At 35.9% G+C, this 23,152-nt stretch overlaps 1 protein-coding gene across 4 annotated transcripts in view; it reads left to right on the plus strand.

The window, feature by feature from the left end:
• LOC141398687 (uncharacterized) overlaps positions 1–23,152 on the plus strand; it is a 155,347-nt gene that overhangs the window by 118,051 nt on the left and 14,144 nt on the right. For 2 of the 4 annotated variants that reach the window (XM_073976242.1, XM_073976241.1), the window contains exons 3-6: positions 3,928–4,047; positions 4,654–4,734; positions 19,872–19,980; positions 20,067–20,190. In XM_073976242.1, coding sequence (XP_073832343.1) covers positions 3,928–4,047; positions 4,654–4,734; positions 19,872–19,980; positions 20,067–20,190 — 434 coding nt within the window. The remainder of the gene's footprint in view (positions 1–3,927; positions 4,048–4,653; positions 4,735–19,871; positions 19,981–20,066; positions 20,191–23,152) is intronic. The other 2 variants (XM_073976244.1, XM_073976243.1) reach the window with 1 other exon arrangement.

Genomic DNA, 23,152 nt, shown 5'->3' on the forward strand with positions numbered 1-23,152 from the left:
TAGTAGCTTCTTGCAGGTTCTGGAACAGAGCAATTATTCTAATTTTACTTTTTTATGGTTTTATAGGAAAAGTTGGAGAAAAAATGTTTGAGTTCTTCGGCATTTTCGTCAAAATTTCACGCAATAATGATGATATTCCGTTGTAACAAACTTTTCGCTTATAGTTTTCCTATTGGATAATATTATTAGAACTTTATATTAAATCACAAGGAATTCCAATTGTAGCATAACGTTAAAATAATGTTATATTGAATATTATAACATTTGAGACGCATATGAACCGCGTAATTATGAAAATGACATGATGCGCATCCGATTTTCCAACACATCGAATCAATCACTCTTATTTGATGTATAGTTTGTCAAATTCTATTTGGCGGCCACGATGTAGCATTTGCTGCATATTAGGGTGCAAAATACTGTAAAATGGTCATAAGTTCCGCGAAGTTCATTTACATTTTATGCGCATCCGATTTCAATAACCACTATTAAAAAATACATCATTCTATGCCGTTTCAATGCGATCCATCTAGAACCGTGGATGTAGCATCGCACTAAATTTTTAGAAAAAATCTATTATATCTCCGAATTTACGAGAGTTTTTAAATATCTGTTTTCGCACAGTTTAAACACGCGTATCGATATATTTATTTAAGTAGAAGTGACACATCCAAAACGCGTTTTAATATGCGATATTTTCAAAATAATTTTTTGCAAATTTTCGAAATTTGAGGGGTATCATATCCGCCGATCTAGTGGGTGGATTTTTACGCGTCGCGGCTTGTTAGATTCAGAACGTAAAAAAACTAAATTTACGCGGGTTTCCACGGAAATCGAATGACGTTTGTAAATTTTAAACCAAAAAAATAGGTTTTTGAGAAAAATTTACGCACAAAAATTACGTGTTTGGGCGCAGATTACTGTGATCCTGTGAAGGCTACACCCTCATGTTATACACTAAAAAATGCGAAATCGCGAGTACTACAATCAAATAATAAGCATTTAGGGAAATACAGCTGCGCGTCCCGATTAGAGCAAAAATTCAATAAACCCCATTTTTCAGGTTTCAAAATGTCAGCATCCGTTTGAGATAGATACAGTGGATATATTAAAAAATCATACATTAGAAACTTCAACTCTGAAGTGTACTCTTTAACTTCTTCTTTGAGCATTAAGCTCTACATTGTGATGTAAAACCACTAATTGGAAAATAACATAATGAAACTCGTTTAATTCAACGATTTTTTCCGATTTTTTTACATTAGTACGACCACAGCTTCCGCTCAAATTATTATTTTAAGAAACCCCTCGGTGAATCGGGCTAAAACAGTTTATTTTACCGAAATGCGGTCAAAAGTTATGGTATAGTAAAACTGATCGCGAGTTACAGTACCCCATACCTCAGTTTCAACATAAGTTAATTTTCTACAAAAAGCTTGATATACCCTCCTTAGCCTAAAGGCTGAGGGTATAAAAATTGACCGTTTTTTGAATCGGTCAAAAATTTTTTTAAAGAAATTTCTCATATATATAGGCAAGAGTTTTATATATTCAATATGCTCACAAACAATATGAAGACTAAACACCGAATTTCAGTCATATCGGGTGAATATTGGGACCACAACACTAAAAATACCGAAAATGAGGAGTAACGGTTCTATGGGGGCTATAGGAAGACGAGGACCTATACCGACATATTTCTGGTGGAAGGTTATAAGTCCCCCAACGGAGACTTAATACCAATTTTCAGCCATTTCGGTGTGATAATCAGGCAAAAACATCCAAAATACCGAAAATCGGGAGGTACCGTCCTATGGGGGCTATATGAAGGAGTGGACCTATGCAGACAAATTTCAAAGTGAAGGTATAATGCCCCCTACGAAGACTAAATACCAAATTTCAGCAATTTCGGTGTAATAATGAGACTAAAATCTTCAAAATACCGATAATCGGGAGGTACCGTTGTATGGGGGCTATATCAAAACGTGGACCTTAGCCCATAATTCTCTGTTGGAATGTTTGATACCTCTGCCGAAGACTAACCACAAAATTTGAATACTTTCGGTTGGTTATTGTTTCTAAAACATTCAAAATACCGAAAACCGGGAGGTATGGTTCTATGGGGGCTATATCAAAACGTGGACCGACCAACCCAATTTTTTGTCCTGAAGATTGTAAGTCAATAATAGGTACGTGTACCAAAATTGATGCACCTACGACAACTCCTTCTATTTTTGGTCACAGTTAATATGAACTTGTGACATTGTGCAACGCGGACCGGGGTCTGCTAGTTATTTATATTTTATATATTACACTTTGCGACACGTAAAATATTAACCATATTTTGACACCGCAGCGTGATAAAAGACCAAAAAATAAGAAGACGCGTGTCCCGGCGTTATTTCCTATCACTTCAACTTTCGCGGTTATGGGCCCCCAAAGACCTGAGGCTTTGATGTCAAAAGGGAACATTATTTCAGGCACATATCTTCTAAACCGCTAAGAATTTGAGTTTACACGTGGAAGCAAAGTTTTAGCTTTCGTCCTAAAGAATAATAACCGCGAGCACATAAAATCCATTTAGCCTCATCTTTATGGTCAAAATCGTCTAGTTCAAATTTCCATTATAATTTTTCTCGGATTTTAATCTCCAGATATCAAACCGATCAAAATTTAAGCAAACAACCAACTAGAAAAATTTTCCTTAGATCTCAATAAACAACTTTCTAAAACATACGAAACTGTTCTTAATCGTCAAAATAGCAAAACAAAGGCGAATTTTATCCTCTCTTCTCGGTTTCAGTTCCAAAGGTGCTAAACCGCTCAAAATTCAAGAAGACAATCAACCACAATAATTTAGCAAAAATATCAGCAAACAACTTTCTGGAACATTCGAAATGTCTATGAACGGTTCTTAAATGCGAAAATAGCCAAAAGCTTTTGAAAATATTATTTTTGTGTACTTTTTTCTCCTATTCTGGTCCACAGATACCGAACCGCCCAACAATTAAGGATACAGTCAACTACAATAATGTACCTATGATTTCAATAAACAATGGATTTATGTGTTCGCGATTATTATTCTTTAGGACGAGAGCTGTAACTTTGCTTCCACGAGTAAACCCAAATTCTTAGGGGTTTAGAAGATATGTGCCTGACAAAATGATTCCTTTTGATATCAAGGCCTCAGTTCTTTGGGGGCCCATAACAGCGAATGTTGAAGTGATAGCAAAAAACGACGGGACACGTGTCTTCTTATTTTTGGACTTCTATCACACTGTGGTGTCAGAATATGGTTAATAAATCATGACTCAAAAATGACACACAGTGTAATATTTCATATTTGGTTGATAGACTTATTCTAACAGACACACATGGCTAGATCGACTCAGAACTTTATCTTCTTCAAGAATATATTAACTTTAGTGGGTCGCAATTTTTGCACAAATGTGCACCATTGCAATATTAGGTTTGGGCTCCTATTATGTTCTGATGCCCATGTATGTCCCCTGTCCTTGAAAATATCGAGTTCTCGGACCGTGTTGAAAATTTATCACAATGGCGCTATGATCGTGACCACAACATAGTATTTTTTGGTAAGGAAACTAATAAATACTTCATGGTATATTGGCCCCGAAATTTTAAAATATATAGGGCCACTCCCTCATATACCACTCGCACTATAGTTTTCAGTCGCCTTTGTCCTAATGCTATGACTTTATTCTCCATATTCATCCAGAGAATGGCTCAAATGTTCCAAAAACCCCGCCCAAATGCATTCTTGCAATATAAGAAGTATTATTATCATTAAACTTGTTCCAAAGTTGTTCCCCAAATAAATACCGCAGATAAATAAATAGTTTAAATTCCGAAGACTCATATAAAATTGTTTACTCATTTCAATTTATTTGGCTGTTTTATTTTCAGACTATGTGGGTTTCATCAAGAAGATTATGAAACTAATGCAAAAGGGTTACGATGAAATTCAATCGCTAGAAATAGAATTGCGAATATTGGAAGAAACCACAGAACCACCATCCAGACCACGTAAGTATAAACATAACAAAATGATGACGATGACGGTGGAGGTACAATAAATAAATACAAATTGAATCTGTCAAACAGCAACTCAAGGTTACAACTGAGCAATACAACTCAAAACCCCCAAACCAAAACAACAAAAATAAAAACCAAAATTACAAATTGGTTTTATTATTTGTTTGGCGTTTTGTATTGCAGTTTTGGCCTACATTTTCTTTATCTTCTTTATTTTCCTAATAATTTTTCTTTAAAAACAAAAACACTTTTAATTTACTATGCCACAACAATGTAAACTGCATCCAAAAATCTCTTCATAAACAAAACTCTTCTTTCTATTCCTGATAAACAACATAAAACAACAACAACATCTCGAACCACAACCTCAACAACAATGGATGACACCTTTGAACTTTTGAATCCTTCTTGTCATTTATATTTTCCTTCTGCATTACTTTGTGTGTGTTTTTGGCCAATACTATCAACAAAATTATTTGCTTTCTATTTCTACTCTACTTCGTCCATAATTTCTTCACATTTCTACTTCTTTCTACTGCACCAATTTTTGGCATCGGATGTTGTTCATGATGGTGATGATGATGACGCTGTGTGCAGCTCGTGACGGTTACATTATTTACTGTTATGGTGATTGCAATCGCAAATTCGAGGAGGCCTTACAGGCCCAACAGCAAACAGGTGATGGCGATGAAATAATGAAGGCAATATGGCTTGAAATCTACCAAGAGCAACTAACAACCACAACAACAACAACAAATGCCATTGCAACAACGCGGAAATGATAATAACCCCCCTCACAAACCTCAACAAACATTCAAACAATTGGACTTAAAAAATAAAAACAAAAGCAACGGACAACAAATAGACAAACAGACAGCCATCCATCCATCCGTCCATCCATTCAAGCTTCCATCTAACAATTTTTGTTACCATTCTTCCCAACTAACAACCTAAGCTAACAAAAGCCAAGCAAGCAACCAACCATCATCCGAAAAAAGAAAACTTCCAAAATCCCGCAATCAAAGATGAAAATTTAATCACCCAAACTGTATTGTATTGTAGTAGAAATTACATGAACCGAAAAATTGGGTGGATATTGTAATAATGTTCGCAAAGCAATTTACACATTGCCTCAAAAAAGCGGGAAATAGTGTTACCTACAACAACTGATGGACATAATTATAAGTTTACTTTTTCACATTTGAAAAAATAAAAACTTTTATTTTTTTCCTCTTGAGTTTTTGCACAACCAAAATAAATTTTATAAACAAAATATGAATTATAAATAAAATAATAGTTAATGTTTGATGGTGTGTTATTTTTCTCCAAGGGTGAATCTTATTTCGCTCCAATGTATAACAATTCACTCATTAAATTATTTAGAACTAAATGACCAAAAATATATTACAGTCGGACTTTTATATACCGTATAATTATCTATAATGGATTGTCTAATAACTTATTTATTATTTTATAGCTTTTTGCCGGGTCAACCTTCTCTATGGGGATTTATTTTATGTAGAATCAATGGAATCTACATAGAAAACTTAGTGGGTTTATTAAATCCAGTTATATGTAAACATACCATTACACTATGCGACACGAAAAGTATTAACCATATTTTGACACCGCTGCGTGATAGAGTACCAAAAATAAGAAGACACGTGTCCCGGCGTTTTTCCCTATCACTTCAACTTTTGCGGTTATAGGCCCCCAAAGACCTGAGGCTTTGATGCCAAAAGGGATCATTTTGTCAGGCACATATCTTCTAAACCGTTTGAAATTTGGGATTACTCGCGGAGGCAAGGTTGAAGCTCTCGTCCTAAAGAATAATAATTGTGAACACATAAAATCCATTCAACTTTATCTTCAAGGTCAAAATCTTCAAGGACAAATTTCCATTATATTTTTTTCTCGGATTTTAATCTGCAGATATCAAACCGATCAAAATTGAAGCAAACAACCAACTAGTAAAATGTTCCTTAGATCTCAATAAACAACTTCCTGGAACATACGAACACTGTAGAAACGGTTCTTAATGGACAAAATTGCTACACAAATGAGATTTTTATCCTCTTTTCTCAGTTTCCGCTCCATACACAGAAAAAAAATTATCGATTTTCCGGCGATAAAAAAATTGTCATATTGACGAAATTCGATAAAATTATTTGATCACAAAGTAAAAATACAGCTGATAAAATTTTTCACATATTGACTAAAATATTTATCGATTTTTTTATATTGAACTGATAAAATATTTCACATATTGACAAAAATATGTATCAAAATATTCCAAATTTTGTATCAGCATTCAGTGGTTGTTAGAATTGGTACCAATAAACATTAGGGTTATAACTTTTTTGCAATTTTTGCGAATATCAAAAATATCACCGCATAGCCGCGTAGAGCACGAAAAACTACTATAAAATACGGTGTCATTTTTTCTCTATTTGTTAAAATGACATATACGCTTCCCGTAATAACTTATTAATAGTTTTAATCTAATTTAAAATCAATATCGAACCATTCTCGACCAATTTGGCTTTTGGGTTTGTATTGAACAAAAAACAACAACAACATTTTAAATATGAACATTTTTTATCGATTGAAAAAAACAACAATTCAACAATTTTTTTCATCAAGAAAATATTTTGTTTTTATAAAGCACAATGTGGAATATTTTGATAAATATTTTTGTCAATATGTGAAATATTCTATCAGTAGTATTTTTACTTTGTGATCAAATAATTTTATCGAATTTTGTCAATACGACAATTTTTTTGTCGCCGGAAAATCGATAAATTTTTGATTGAATCTTTGAATTTTTTATCAAGTGGCTAAAATTTTTTTTCTGTGTAGATACTAAACCGTTCAAAATTCAAGAAAACAATTAACAACTATAATGTAGCAAAGATATCAGCAAACAATTTTCTGGAACATTCGAAGTGTCTATGAACGGTTCTTAAGTGCGAAAATAGCCAAAAACTTTTGAAAATATTAGATTTTTATAGATACCGAACGGCCCAAAAATTAAGGATACAGTCAACTTCAAAAATGTAAACAACTTTTTAGAACATATAAAGATTCTAGGAACGGTTCATGAAGCCCAAAATTCGATTATTTTAAATCATTCTTTCCTGTTCAGGTTTATTTCCAGACCTGTAGTGCGATTCTGTAACTCCTTAACGACAGAATTAACGACGAATGTCGGTAGTTAACGATAATTTTCGGTAAGTGCTATTCTGTATACCAATTCTAACGATTTTTGTCGGTAAATTTTGTCGTTAATTACCGAAAATTATTGTTAAGTTAACAACCAAAAAAAAGTAGTTGTTAAGTCTTAACGACAGTACATGATTGTAATAGTTAGCCGATTTTTCTTAACAAGGGCGTTTTTTTTAACATATGTTATGTTAATATGAAGGGTATACAAGATAAAATCCGCATTACTGAGAAAAAATCTTCTTAAATGATTAACATAAGGATTAACTATGTAGGATACATAAGCAGCTCCGTCACTGTTGCTCTTTCGCCAGCGCCGATTTTATTGAAGCTACATAAAGATCGTCAAAGGGAAATTTTTAGATCTTCGACGGTCTTTATATAGCATCAATCAAATTGGTACTGCCGAAGCCCATTTTACAATACATATCAAGGCTACGCTAATATTTGTCTTTATTTTTTAAAGAGAGAAAACGTTAGCTAAAGTTTTAAAAGAACTCAAGTGTGGCACTTTTATATAAGACCTATACCAATGCGCTTAACACAATATTTCTTTGGTTTTAATGCCGTATTGAGGCCAACACGTGTATAGTGTTCTTATAACCTACTTTGTTCTGTGGTAATCTTATAGATTTAAACTTAGCATCACTAACAATAAGACTGCTAAAAATGGCGTATAAGTTCGGATTTCCGAACTGTTCATACTCTCCGGGCGTGCGATGAAGATCTGAATATATACACTTAAATGACGATAACGTGGATCCACGAAAATCACTGAAAGTACAGGCTTAAGTCATGTTATATTTTAAACCTCAATCTTCATCTAGTTCTTATTTTTATTGCGCTATTCAGAATTTGCTTTCAAAGCGCCACAATCCAAAATATGACCCTACCTTTGTAATTAGAAAAAAAAAATAAAACAGCGCTTTAAATACATACATACATATAGGATTCTACATTTATATTATTATATCACACACACACATGACCTTTTGACCAACGATTTTGATTACATATATCTATTAAACATATACATATAAGGAATCTTCTTTCACTGCAACACAGATGGTGTAAACTTGTTGAGACTGCAGACAAATTTGTTGGTCCGCAAGACAAGTTCCTGTCCACTTAAAACACATAAATCGGAGATATTCTATATTTTGCGTTGCGGTCCCTTTACGTGGAGATTAATGCAAAATATTCTGGAAAAATACACCAAAATCTATGATATGTATGTGCTGTTCATTCTCTTAGAAGTACTTACAGACAAACTTGACGTTGAAGTTACCCTTGGGAAACGCATTGTTGGGATGCTTGCAAACACCCATTGTAGGCACATTACTTCCAAAAAGAGATATGTTTTCTTCCTTACGTGTTTTGTCTTCTGTAGTTGCGAAGAAATAACATTTTCAACTTAAAAACACAATAATAAATATTAACATATAATTTTGACAATTTGTCTTTCTATCGATATTCGTCGGTATGTGCTACCGATTTATACAATCGGTAACATAAAGTTACAGAATAGCACATTCGTTAACTCAACCGAATATTTTTGTTAACTACCGATGTCGGTTCGTTATTAAAAAAAGTTACAGAATCGCACTACAGTAGTGCGATTCTGTAACTCCTTAACGACAAAATTAACGACGAATGTCGGTAGTTAACTATAATTTTCGGTAAGTGCTATTCTGTATACCAATTTTAACAATTTTTGTCGGTAAATTGTGTCGGTAATTACCGAAAATTGTTGTTAACTTAACAACCAAAAAAAAGTAGTCGTTAAGTCTTAACGACAGTACATTACTGCAATATTTAGCTGATTTCTTTTAACATATGCGTTTTTATTTGAACATAAGCAAAGATTTATGTTATAAGGCGGGTATAAAAGGTAAATTCCGCGTTATTGGGAAAAAAATCTTCATAAGACATTTATATAAGGGTTAACCATGTATGTACATATGTATATATGAAGGCTAAACGCACACCTTTGCCTTACTTATTAATGATGAAATACGTTTGCTAAAGTATTAAAACAGTATATTCTACCTCGCTTTGTGGCAATCTTATAAAGATTTCAACTCAACATCACTAACAATCCAACTTTACATACTCTACACTATGGGAAATTCCATTCAATGTGGGCGTGAAATGAATATGTGCCTGTAAACTTAAGTGGCGGTAACGTGGATCCACGAACGTCGCCGAAGGGACTTAAGTGTGCAAATTTTCAAAGTTCCACCTTTATATAGCTCTTCCTTTTATTGCGCTGTTCAGAATTTTTTCCACAAAGCGCCACAACCCAAAATATGACCCTACCTTTTTAATTAGAAAAAATAAAACAGCGCTTTAGGAAGGATTTTACCAAATTTATTTTTAAATCATACATCTATAAAATTCGCTACAGTAGTAAGTGTCCTTTTGACCCTTTTGCCAAATATACGTCAAATATAAATAATGCAGGTTCTGTTTGTAGATGCACACAGCCATATTTATTGGTCTAAAAGACAAGTTCTTGTCCACATCAAAACCATAAATTGGGGATATTCTATATTTTGTCTTTCCGAGCTATTACGATGGAGGCTAATGATATTTTTCTTCATATCCTGGAATAAAACCACCAAAATTGATGTCAATCATGTATTGTTCCTTTACCTCCTAGAAGTACTCACATACACACTTGACGTTTTTGAAGTTGAAGTTAATCTTGGTGTTCGCATTGTTGGGATACTTGCAGACACTTATTTTAGATTTCTTCCTTCCAAAAGAAGACATTTGTCCTCCTTTACGCGTTTTATCTTCTGTAGTTGCGAAGAATTAATAATCTTCACTCAAAAATACATTAATAAATACAAAAATATATTATTTGACAATTTGTCTTTTTATCGATATTCGTCGGTATGTGCTAACGATTTCTACAATCGGTAACATAAAGTTACAGAATAGCACATTCGTTAACTCAACCGAATATTTTTGTTAACTACCGATGTCGGTTCGTTATTAACGTTATGTTAACGATTGTAGAAATCGTTAGCACATACCGACGAATATCGATGGAAAGACAAATTGTCAAATATTTTTTTTTTGATATTTATTAATGTATTTTTCAATTAAAAATATTGTTTTTTCGCAAATACAGGCAAAAAACCCGTAAGGGACGAAGAAAGGTCCGCTTTTTGAAGAAATGCGCCTAACATACATAAGTATCAGCAAGTATTCCAACAATGCGTAACACAAGTCTACTTTCAACTTCTAAAGCGTCAAGTGTGTATGTATGTATTTACTTCTAGGAGGTAAATAAATCTCATAGATTTTCGTGGTTTTATTCCAGGATATGAGTAAACGTGTTATTCGCATCCACGTATTAGCTCGGCAAGGCATAATAAGTTTGAAGTGGGCAGGACAGTGTAATCAGAATCATTGGTCAAAAGGTCACTTTGAAGATAATTGTATTTTTATGAATGTACAGATAAATAAATTTTAAACACCGCAATAAAACGAAGAGTTATTATTGTCAAATGAATATTTAGCTTTGAAATTTGACACGACTTAAACCCCTACAATGATGTACGTGGATCCACGTTACCGTCATTTGAGTTTATATATTCACATATTCAATTCACGCCCACATCAAATGGAATTTCTCATACGTAGTGTGTAAAAAGTTCGGAAATCCGAACATATACGACATTTTTAGCATTCTGATTATTAGCGATGCTGAGTTTAAATCTATAATATTACAACAGAACAAAGTAGGTTGTAGGAACACCATACACGTTTTGGCCTCGTAGAAAAATAGTGTTAAGGGCATTGGTATAGGCCTTGAGTTCTTTTGAAGATTTAGCTAACGGTTTTCCTCTTTAATAATAAGGAAAGGATAGCATGGGGCAGCTTCGGCACTGTTGCGCTTTCGTCAGCGCCGATTTAATTGATGCTACATGTAGATCCTCCCAGGGAAAGTTATGAGTTAATCGAAGATCTACAACTTTCTCTTTGGTGATCTTTATGCAGCTTCAATAAAATCGGCGCCGGCGAAAGCACAACAGTGGCGAAGCTTCCCCCTGTTATCCTACATAGTTAACCCTTATGTAAATGCCTTAATAAGATTTTTCTCAATAAGGCGGAATTTACCTTGTGTACCGTCTTTATTGACATAGCATATGTTCATATAAAACGCCGTTGTTAAAAGAATTCAGCAAAATATTGCAATAATGTACTGTCGTTAAGACTTAACAACTACTTTTTTTATACCCTCAGCCTTTAGGCACTTTGATACGATGAAAATGTGCCTCATCGAAATAATGGTTTTAGACCCCAAGTATGTTTGGACGAAATGTGTTTCAGACAATTTGGAGTCGATCTAGCCATGTCCGTCCGTCTGTCTGTCTGTCTGTCCTGCTGGCTGGAGCGCACAATAACTCTCGAACGGATGAACCGATTCGGTTCAAATTTTGGCTTTCGTAATATTTTGTCCAAACTTAGTTTAAGTTCGAAGATGGGTTATATCGGTCCACTCCTTCCGGTACCTCCCCCACATAAGTTCCAAAATGTTCGGAAAAATTGTGCTAACGATAACTCTTAAAGTAAGTAACCGATCTGCTCCATACTTTACACATCGTGAACTTTCTACCAGACATAGATGAGGTTCCAATATGGTCTCAATAGGTCCACTCCTTCGGGTACCTCCCACACAAAATTTCGGAAAAGATCAGTTTAGGGCCATCTCTCGAATCGCTTTGATTTTTATTTCAGCAACTTGTATTCACTGCCCTCCATACGACGGTACTAGTTTCATCAGGGGCAAGTCCATACTTCCTGAGAAAATAGCATGAAAGTTGCAAAAAACCCCTATGACACCCTGTGAGGTGGTTGGAGCGCAAGATAACTCTCGAACGGATCTGCCGATTCGGTCTAAAATATGGCCTTAGTAATATTTTGTCAAAACATAGTTTAAGTTTGAAGATAAGCCATATCGGTCCACTCCTTCAGGTACCTCCCCAACAAAAGTTCAAATATATTCGGAAAAATTGTTCGTACTGTAACTCTTGAAGGGAGTGGCCGAATTGGTCTATACTTTACACATCCTAATATATCTACCAGATATAATTCAGGTTCAAATATGGACTATATTTGTCCACCCCTTCCGGTACCTCCCACCCAAAATTGCGGATAAGTTCACTTTAAGACCTAATATCGAATCACATTGATTTTTGTTGAAGCAACTTGCATTCGCTGCCTTAATTACGATGGTAAAAGTTTTTTTTAGGGGCAAGCCCATACTTCTTGTGCCAATAGCCCGAAAGAGTGTAAAAACCCCCTATGGCACCATATGTTGTGGCTGGAGATTCACTTCCATAACGGTCAATGTCGATCCATTCCTTGTAGTATCTCCTCCGTAAAACTTTTGATCTTTAATCCTAATCAACATTTTTGTCGGTTCAACATTTTTAAAACCCCCTAAATACATACGTATTTTGGGAAAAAATTGTTTCAATATACACAGGCTGAGGGTATATCTCTGTCGGCAAAGCCGACTGATACTTTTTTACTTGTTGGTTGTTAACTTAACAATAATTTTCGGTAATTAACGACAAAATTTACCGACAAAAATCGTAAAATTGGTATACAGAATAGCACTTACCGAAAATTATCGTTAACTACCGACATTCGTCGTTAATTCTGTCGTTAAGGAGTTACAGAATCGCACTACTGAGTAGGGGGAAATATTAAAAATAAATTTATTGTTTGCAAATTTCAGCTTAAAGAATCATTCCTAGAATCTGTTTATGTTCTAGAAAGTTGTTTATTGAAATTTTAGGTACATTTTTGTTGTTAACTGTATCCTTAATTTTTGGGCGGTTCGGTATCTGCGGACCAAAATAGGTGAAAAAATTATAAAAATCTAATATTTTCGAAAGTTTTTGGCTATTTTCGCATTTAAGAACCGATTCCCCGGCCAGACAACATCAACATATTTTCAACGGTGGCAAAATACCCCTCAGTAATGTTGGCGCCATTTCCTGAGTATTTCAGCCATGTAAAACTTCTTTACAATTGGTGTCTTAAGACACACCGTTCGGACTCAGCGATAAACAGTAGGTCCCATATCATTGAGCTAATATGAATCGGGGTGAACTCATTGATATGAGAGAAGTCTCCCTTGTCCCTTATGGGATGTTTGTGGAACAATTATAAATTATTATATTATTATCATAGACATTTCGTATGTTCCAGAAAGTTGTTTGCTGATATCTTTGCTACATTATTGAGGTTGATTTCTTTGTTGAATTTCGAACGGTTTAGTATCTATGGAGGGGAAACCAAGAAAAGAGGATTAAATTCGCATTTGTTTAGCTATTTTGGACATTATGAACCGTTTCTATAGTGTTCGTATGTTCCAGGAAGTTGTTTATTGAGATCTAAGGAACATTTTACTAGTTGGTTGTTTGCTTCAATTTTGATCGGTTTGATATCTGTAGACTAAAATCCGAGAATAACCCATAATGTAAATTCGACCTTGACGATTTTGACCTTAAAGATGAGGTCGAATGGATGGTGTTCACAATTATTATTCTTCAGGACGAGAGTTACAACTTTTCCTCCACGAGTAATCCCAAATCCAAGCGGTTTAGAAGATATGTGCATGATTAAATGATCCCTTTTGACATCAAAGTCTCAGGTCTCTGTGGGCCCATAACCGCGAAAGTTGAAGTGATAGGAGAAAACGCCGGGACACGTGTCTTCTTATTTTTGGTCTTCTATCACGTGATTAATATCAACATGAATGAAAAAATTACACACAGTGTTATAGACACAAATAAGAATTATCATACAAATTAGTCTCTCTATATCGAAGTTAGATGTTCTCTGAAAAAAATGAGCATTCCTCTTGTTCTTCCATTTAGGTGAATATAAAATATCGTTTGCATCTGCTGGCGAACGTTGATTCTGTCGAGACAGTGTTTTGTTGAATAATAATTTGTATAGGTTGTATATAATTCTCATATACAATTTCCAAATTACTACCATGTAAACGATAAATACAGAAGAAAAAAACATATGCAATTGAGAATAGCTGACTTTTCTGGTGTATCTGTAATTTTCGATAATTTTTTTAATAACAAGGTAAGGTTTTTAAATCTTTTAGGCCATTATCTCCCCCCAAAAATTATATCATTCATTGTAATCAAAACCAGAAGGACTAGCTTTGGTAAAAAAGTCAAAACAATTATCGAAGAGTCCTTTATCGATTGTTGTGAAAATTTTGAACATTTATACAGAAAGGAGTTGTCCGATATAGTCCATCTTCGAACTTGATTTAAGTTTTAGATACATATTGACCATTTTCACTGATTCCTTCGGGTTATTATCGTGATCTCCAGCCAACTTGGTTGATCATCAAAGAATTATTTGATCGACATGCCCACGAAAAACATTAAATCCCTGTTAACAGGGATACCGGTATTTCGAATACTCAATTCGTAACCATTTTATTTGGTTCACGAAGGGGTTTTTAGATATTTTGGGTAATTACATCAAAAAGTATGGACACTAGGGTTATGGCTTTTTTACAACCTCGTATCCCTGTGTCACATTTTGATGAGTTTTTACTTAAGATTATCTAATCTAATGTTAGATATAAGGTGTTTCGACAAAAAAGGCTCTCGCACAAAGTAATTTGAAACTGTATATACCCCCAGCACAAAAAAGGCTCTCGCACAAAGTAATTTGAAACTGTATATACCCTCAGCACTCAGCTAACGGGGTATATACACTTTCATACGGGCAAAATGTGCCTCATCGAAATAATGGTTTAAGAGCCGAAGTATGTTGGGACGAAATCCGTTTCAGACAATTTGGAGTTAATTTAGCCGTCTGTCTGGCTGGCTGGAGCGCACTATAACTCTCGAACGACCCAAAATTTGGCTTTCGTAATATTTTGTCCAAACTTAGTTTAAGTTCTAGGGGTTCTAGGGTTTTATCGGTCCACTCCTTCCGGTACCTCCCCCATAAAAGCGAAAATGTTCGGAAAATGTGTGCACACGATAACTCTTGAAGGGAGTAACCGATTGGGTCCATACTTTGCACATCGTAAAATCTCTACCAGACTTAGATGAGGTTCTAATATGGACTCAATCGGTACACCCCTTCGGTTACCTCCTACAACAAATTTCGGAATAGTTCAGTTTAGGACCTGCTCCCCCCATAAGAAGGTACAAATTTCATCAGAGACAATTCCATACTTCCTGAGAACATAGCCTGAAAGGTATAAAAACCCCTATAATACCGTGTGTAGTGGTTGGAGCGCAAGAAAACTCTCGAACGGATCTGCCGATTCGGTCCAACATTTAGCCTTCGTAATATTTTGTCCAAACATAGTTTAAGTTCAAAGATAAACCATATCGATACATTACTTCAGGTATCTCCCCTATAAAAGTTCAAAAAATTTCGGAAAAAATGTGCGCACGATAACTCTTGAAGGGAGTGACCGATTTGGTCCACCTAATATATCTACCAGATATAGATCAAGTTCGAATATGGACTATATTTGTCCAGTCCTACGGGTACCTCCCACACAAAGTTTCGTAGTGGCTGGAGAGCACGATAAATCTCAAACTGGCTAACCGATTTGGTTAAAAAGTTGGCAATCGCCATATTTTGTCCAAACATAGTTACAGTACGAAGATGGGCAATAGCGGTCTACAATTTCCGATACTTCCACCCATGATTTAAAATATGTGACTAAAATGTTATGCACGATATCTCTTGAACGGCGGTCCAAACTTTTGATTTCCTAATATTTTGTCCAAATTTAGTTTGACTTCTAAAATGGCCCATATTGGTCCTCTCCTTAGAGTACCACTCCCATAAGAGTCAATATTTTTTAAGTGCAGTTTAGGGTCTGTTCGAAGGTCCGTTGGAAATGTATACGATGCTGTTTGTTGCGGTCCTATTTAAAACGATATTATGTTTTCCGTGGAAGAGTCCATGCTACCTAGCATACTGGTCCAAAAGTTATACGATGGTCCATTGAAATGACTAGTGGGCGCTACTTAAAGGAATGAGTCGTTTCATTATTGAAGTGGATCTTATTTTTGGAGTCATCTTTTCAATAGATAGACCGCTACGAATCTGCGCTCACTCGTAGAAGAAAAGTTTTAGCTCTCGTCTTAAAGAATAATAATTGTGAACACATAAAATCCACTCAACCTCACCTTCAAGGTCAAAATCGTCAAAGTCAAATTTCCATTATGTTTTTTTTTTCTCGGATTTTAGTCTGTAGATATCAAACCGATCAAAATTGAAGCCAACAACCAACTAGAAAAATTTTCGCTAAATCTCAATAAACAACTTTCTAGAACATACGAACTTTGTAGAAACGGTTCTTAATGGCCAAAATAGCTAAACAAATGCGAATTTTATCCTCTTTTCTTGGTTTCCGCTTCATAGATACCGAACCGTTTAAAATTCAAAAAAGCAATCAACCACAATAATGTAGCAAATATATCAGCAAAGAACTTTCTGGAACATACGAACCGAACCGCCCAAAAATTAAGGATACAGGTAACTACAAAAATGTACCTGAGATTTCAATAAAAAAAACTTTCTAGAACATAAAAAGATTCTAAAGATTCAATTTTGATCGATTTGATATCTACAGACTAAAATCCGAGAAATAACCATAACGGAAATTTGACCTTGACGATTTTGACCTTGAAGATGAGGTCGAATGGATTTTATGTGTTCACAATTATTATTCTTCAGGACGAGAGCTACAACCTTTAATCCACGAGTATTCCCAATTTCCAAGCTATTTAGAAGATATGTGCCCGACAAAATGATCCCTTTTGACATCAAAGCCTCAGGTCGTTGGGGGCCCTTAACCGCCAAAGTAGAAGTGATAGGGAAAAACGCCGGAACACGTGTCTTCTTATTTTTGGTCTTCTATCACGCTGCGGTGTCAAAATATGGTTAATAATTTTCGCGTCGCATATTGTTACACTATGCAACACTGAAAATGCAAACAACTTCTAGTATGCATTTTTTTTTTAAAGTACATATTGAGACTACAAAAACCCTGGTAAGGCTTTGTCCTGTCAGATCCAGTTCGGATTTTATAGTAGAATTATTTTTTAACAGACCAGATAAACTACATCTAGGGCAACAAAATCGATAAAATATAGAAAATTTTACACAATTGCTGAAATTCTGGCCAGTAACGGCTAAACTATTGGGAGTTGAACCAGGTAACCTTTTGCAAAAATCTTCCAAATAAAGTTCTCAGCAATTCTTCGGAACATTCGGAAACTCTAAAATGCTTATTTAATGTTGTTTCAGCGGTATTTTCAGTAGTATTTTTCATATATTTTACAACACAGTTCACACCGATAGTTTATTATCGCATTTTTGATTTCACCACATTATTGACATATTTACTGAATAGTCGTTGTAAAATATACTGAAAACAACCTGAAAGAGGCATTTTACAACAGTGACATGTCCCGAAGAGTTGTGTATTACATTCCAGCGAATATTTTTCCGAAAAAAAAAACATTAAAAAAAAAAATTAACGGTTTTGGAGATATGGTGTGAAGTGTATACAAATTATGGAAATTTTCGATATTTTATAAAATTTGAGGCAATAAATTTTGTTTTTCGAGTTCACTATTTCTCCAAATATTTTATTCTTGCCCCAATCTACAAATTTGCTTCAGAGGTCATAAGAAGATTCGCTTTGGTTTCAGAGATATAGCGCCGAATTGCTTTAACATGGCAATATTTAACCACGTTGGTCCATAAAATCCAAGCTGTTCTGACACAACAAAGTCCAACTAGGGTTTTTGTCGTTTGGGCCTGTACTTTCAAAAAATCCTGAGCTCAAATTTTTTGCACGAGATTACCTTAAAAATGTTGCACAGTGTTATCAAACAAAGTTCCCTCTAGCATACGTATCTTCTGAAGGCATCGACAACGGGGACGAAAAGTATAGGCTTCATATAAAGGTTCAAATCACCATAGCAAGTAGAATGTACGTACACCAAGACCTTTGCGGTGTTTTCAAAGTTGCGTCGTTGCTTGGTTCACTATGCGTCGTTCGATTTTCGATGTTGGGTTGTTTTAAGTTTGAGTGTCTAATTTTTTTATACCCTCCACCATAGTATGAAGGGTATATTAAGCTTGTTTTTCCGTTTGAAACGCATTTGCGACCCCATAAGCTGATTTAGCCATGCCGTCTTTCCGCCCGTCCCTTTGTTGTAAGCACGCTATCTTCCGAATGATTTGAGACAAAGTACTGACATTTTGTAACATATGTATTTGGTCTGTGCTTAGATCAAGTTCGAAGATGGGCTGCATAGGTAATTTAGAGTTCTTATTTGTTCAGGTAATTTATCTACTTAAAATATTGTGCATACGAAAAATAGTGTTTTTTTACCCTGGAACCTATCTCCGAACTATACATGGCTTTCCATAGAAAATCTTAATTCGCTTTGCGTCGTTTCACTTTGAATCGTGTTTTTTTTTTTTTTTGGAACGTATCTACAACGCAAAGCGAGGTCTTGGTGTAGTGACTTTTCTCTTATTTAGAACAGAAACAGCATACTGCTACTTTTTCGGATAGATTAATGACGTTTTCGAAGTATCTATTATTCGTGCGAAAGGTATATCATATATATACGTCACAGTTTAGAGCGTAGAAAGGGTTTCATTTTATTCTGAACAGAACAATTTCTAGGGAAACTTTATACTATATAATTTGGTGATAATTAATCCTGTTGTAATTTAGCTTCAGTGCATAATAACTGCGCAAGCAATATCTCTTACGAAATTCCTTAAATACCATTACAAAATATATCGTCTCCTCTCAGCTGGCTGTTTGGCGATATCTGTCTATGTTGTTGCTGTTGCCGTTAAATGCCTTCTTTCTCCCTGTATCACTTCCCATCAAAAAGAAAACTGTTGTGTCCTGCATGAACCAAAACCAAATACCACATCAAACAACGTTACCGGATGGATGGGAAAGCTTTTACGTGTTTCATAACCATTAATAACGGCTTTTAAGGAAATCATTACCCTCACATAAGTGTTCACATTCAGGATAATTGTGGCAAAAACAAACCATGCAAAAAAAACCCAAGAAGCATTTAACGCTAAGTGTTCTTAAAAAACAAACTGCAGTATAATCCTTACACAATAATAATAATCTCCTCGGCTCCCCATAACCATTAAAACTCATCGTTTTGGAATGATTCCCGCCCGCCTCAACTGTGTCTCCTACCTTAAATGTCAAACTAACACATTAACATTTTCCACTTGTTTTTGGAGAAAACGCTTACATTGTTGCGTCCTTAAAAAAACAACAGCAAAAAATAAGAAGGCAAATTTAAAGCAATTTGTTTTTCAAAATGTCTGTGTACAAACATTTACATATTCGTTTGTTTGTTCGTTTAATTAAAGCTTTAATTTATTTTAACCTTGAACTGCCCTTTAATACAAACAAAATAACAATAACAAACATTTATGATTAATTTAAAACAATTTATTTGATATTCTCTTTTTTCTGTCTCTTCTTTATGCTACTCGCCCATAAACAGTGTCTATGGATGAAACCCAATTAGAATCTCCACCCTTGACACCGGAAAAAGTACTCGAATTGATTGAACAAGCATATCCAAATCCCATTACTCCGGAAGATTTGGCCAAGTAAGTTGTTATTGTTTTCTTTTTGTGAGTTGTTTTGTGTTAAAATAACTCTTCATTTCTATGTTATAATATTTTCTGTTATTTAGGGACTATGGCTGGGAAGAACAAGATGTTATATTGGTCTTTATGTCTCTCAAGGAAAGGGGTCTGATCAAATCAATGGAATATAATTCGTATACCAGAATCCATCATGAAGATAAGGACATTAAGGTGAGTACATTTTCGGAATAAATGTTTTAGGAACTATTGGTGTCCTCAGGTGAAAAAAATATAATGTTGTAATTAGTAACATAATGACTACTTACTTAGCTGGCCCATTACAGAACATTTGTTCCATAGACCGAACTAAGAAAAGATCTCCATTTTTCTTTGTCTATTGCTTCGCTTTCTGAAATACCGCGCCTTGTCATCTCTTCATGCACTTGCTTGCGCCATCTATTCTTTCTTTCTGCGTGCACCGCCATGCGGCCCGAATTTATATGCCTTTTTAGCGGGTTCATCATCGCTTATTCTTATGATATGGCCTAGCCAACGCAATCGCTGCATCTCGATACGTTTATCTATACTGGTGTCGTTGTATAGCTGATACAGCTCGTGGTTCATGCGACGTCGATATTCACCGTTAACGCAGATTGGACCGTAGATCATTCGAAGAATTTTTCTCTCAAACACGCCAAGCACTGCCTTATCTGCTTGCGCAAGTACCCAGGCTTCGGAACCATACATCAGCACGGGTAGTATCAGTGTTTTGTAAAGCGTTATTTTTGTTTGACGAGTTGTAGCTTTGTTTTTAAAGTGCTTACTTAAGCCAAAGTAACAACTGTTGTCCATAATAATTTTTCTTTTTATTTCACAACTGATGTCGTTTGTTGTGTTTACGGCGGTGCCGAGGTATACGAAGTCTTTTACTACCTCAAAATTATAGGAACCAACTTCAACAGTTGGTCCGATCTCAATGGACGCATTGCGCGTCGACACCATCAACTTGGTCTTCTCGCCGTTTACCGCCAGACCCACTTTAGCAGATTCTCCTTCGACATTCATAAAGGTATCGGTTACTTTTTTTACTGATCGTCCCATGATCATCAGCATAAGCAAGATTGTGCCACTTCTTTTGACGTTTGCCTCTCGTATAACCTTTTCCAGCAGGATGTTGAAAAGATCACACGAAAGGCTGTCTCCTTGCCTGAAACCTCTTTTGGTACAAAACTCTTCGGAGAGGTTCTTTCCTATCTTAGAGTCATTTTACAAAGCCGAATGAGCTTTGCGGGGATACCAAATTCAGACATGGCATGGAATACCTTTGAACGTAGCGGACTGTCGAAGGCTGCTTTATAATCGACAAAAGGTGATCGATCTGCATCTCTTGGGTCTTCTCCAGGATTTGCCGCAGGGTAAATATCTGGTTGATGGTGGACTTGCCAGGTCTAAAGCCGCATTGGTAAGGTCCAATTATTTCATTGGCCATGGGCTTTAATCGTTCGCACAATATCCCAGACTCTATCTTGTAGGCGATTGGGATACGACTCATGCCCCTATAGTTGGTGCACAAAGTCTTATCTCCTTTCATATGGCGTTCTTCCTGCCAGATGGAGCTAACTAGCTGATGCATACACCTTATCAGCGTGTCGCCTCCGGTTTTAAACAGCTCGGCTTGTAGGCCATCAGCTCCTGCTGCCTTATTATTCTTCACCCGGTTTATTGCTGTCTTTACCTCATCTTGGCCGGGTGGTATACATTCAATACCATCTTCTGGGATTATATCTGTGGTATTTTCGTCGACTTCGCTACTATTGGATACCAACAGTTTGGAAAAATGCTCTTTCTATATCCTTAGCACACTATCTGTACCAGTTACCAGATTACCTTGCTGGTCTCTACAGGAGGATGTGCCTGTACCAAAGCCATCAGTTTGATGTTTCACTCTTTGGTAGAATTTTCGGACTTCATTCTGTCTCCTGTACATCTCGATTTGTGCACACTCCCGCTTTTCCATCTCTCTCTTTTTCCTGCGGAAAAACGTTTCTACTCCCTCCTTTTCTCCCGATATCTTTCCCCTGCGCTACGCGTTGCTACTGATTGTAAAGTAGCCCTATATGCCGCATTTTTCTCTTCGGTAGCAGCACGACACTCCTGGTCATACCATAGATTCCTTGGTAGAGGTCTCTGGTATCCAAGTACTGATTTTGCGGCTGTTTGCATGGAGTGGACAATGTTTTGCCATTGTCCTGATATGTTATCGGGACGAGGAGTACTTTGATTAGGCAGTTGGGCCCGTTGAGTGGAATATGCTGTGGCTATCTGTTGTGATTGCAGCTTACCGATGTCCAACTTTCGTGTTGTGTCTGTTCGCACTTTCTTTGTTTCGTTTAATCTGGTATGAACCTTTGCTGCAACAAGATAGTGGTCCGAGTCTATGTTTGCACCTCGGAACGATAGTACATCCAACACGCTTGATGCATGTCTTCCATCTGTCACAACATGATCAATTTGATTTCTTTTTCTATGATCTGGCGACAGCCAGGTGCCCTTATGAATATCGAGACGCTTAAATCTGGTACTGCTAACTACCATGTTGTCAGATGTTTCACTGCGGAGACTGAATTTCCCGACTGTTGGGCCAAAGATATTCTCCTTTCCAATTTTGGCATTAAATCGCCTAGTATAATTTTGATATAATGGCAGGCTGACGGTCATAAGTTTCTTCTAAGCGCTTGTAAAGTATATCTTTGGTCTGTTAGTCCTTGTCTTCAGTGGGAGCATGAGCGCAAATAAAGCTGATGTTGACAAATTTTGCTTTTAATCGAATTGGTGCGAGTTTTTAATTCACTGTGGTGAAGCTGGAGACCAGATGTTTATACCTCCGACCAACTTTGCATGCTTTGTGTCACGGCAGCTATAATACAGTGCGTCACCTTTAGGTGTTGTTGTGACGCCTTTCCCAATCCATCGTATTTCCTGTATGGCGGTAATGTCGGCCTTGTATTTTTCAAGTACATCTGCCAATGCGTAAACTGCACCTTCTCTATAAAGAGTGCGAACATTCCAGGTGCAGATTCGCAGATAATGGTCCTTAAAACGTTTACGGGGTTCGTCAACTTTAGAGGGATTGGCTTTTCTTTTCTTTCGTTTTTTTCATAGTAGGCTGCTTTTTTCTAGGGGAGGGTTACGT

The sequence above is a fragment of the Musca autumnalis genome, unplaced genomic scaffold, assembly GCF_047663935.1.
Source record: "Musca autumnalis isolate F117 unplaced genomic scaffold, ASM4766393v1 scaffold_3, whole genome shotgun sequence".
Classification (NCBI taxonomy): Eukaryota; Metazoa; Arthropoda; class Insecta; order Diptera; family Muscidae; genus Musca; species Musca autumnalis.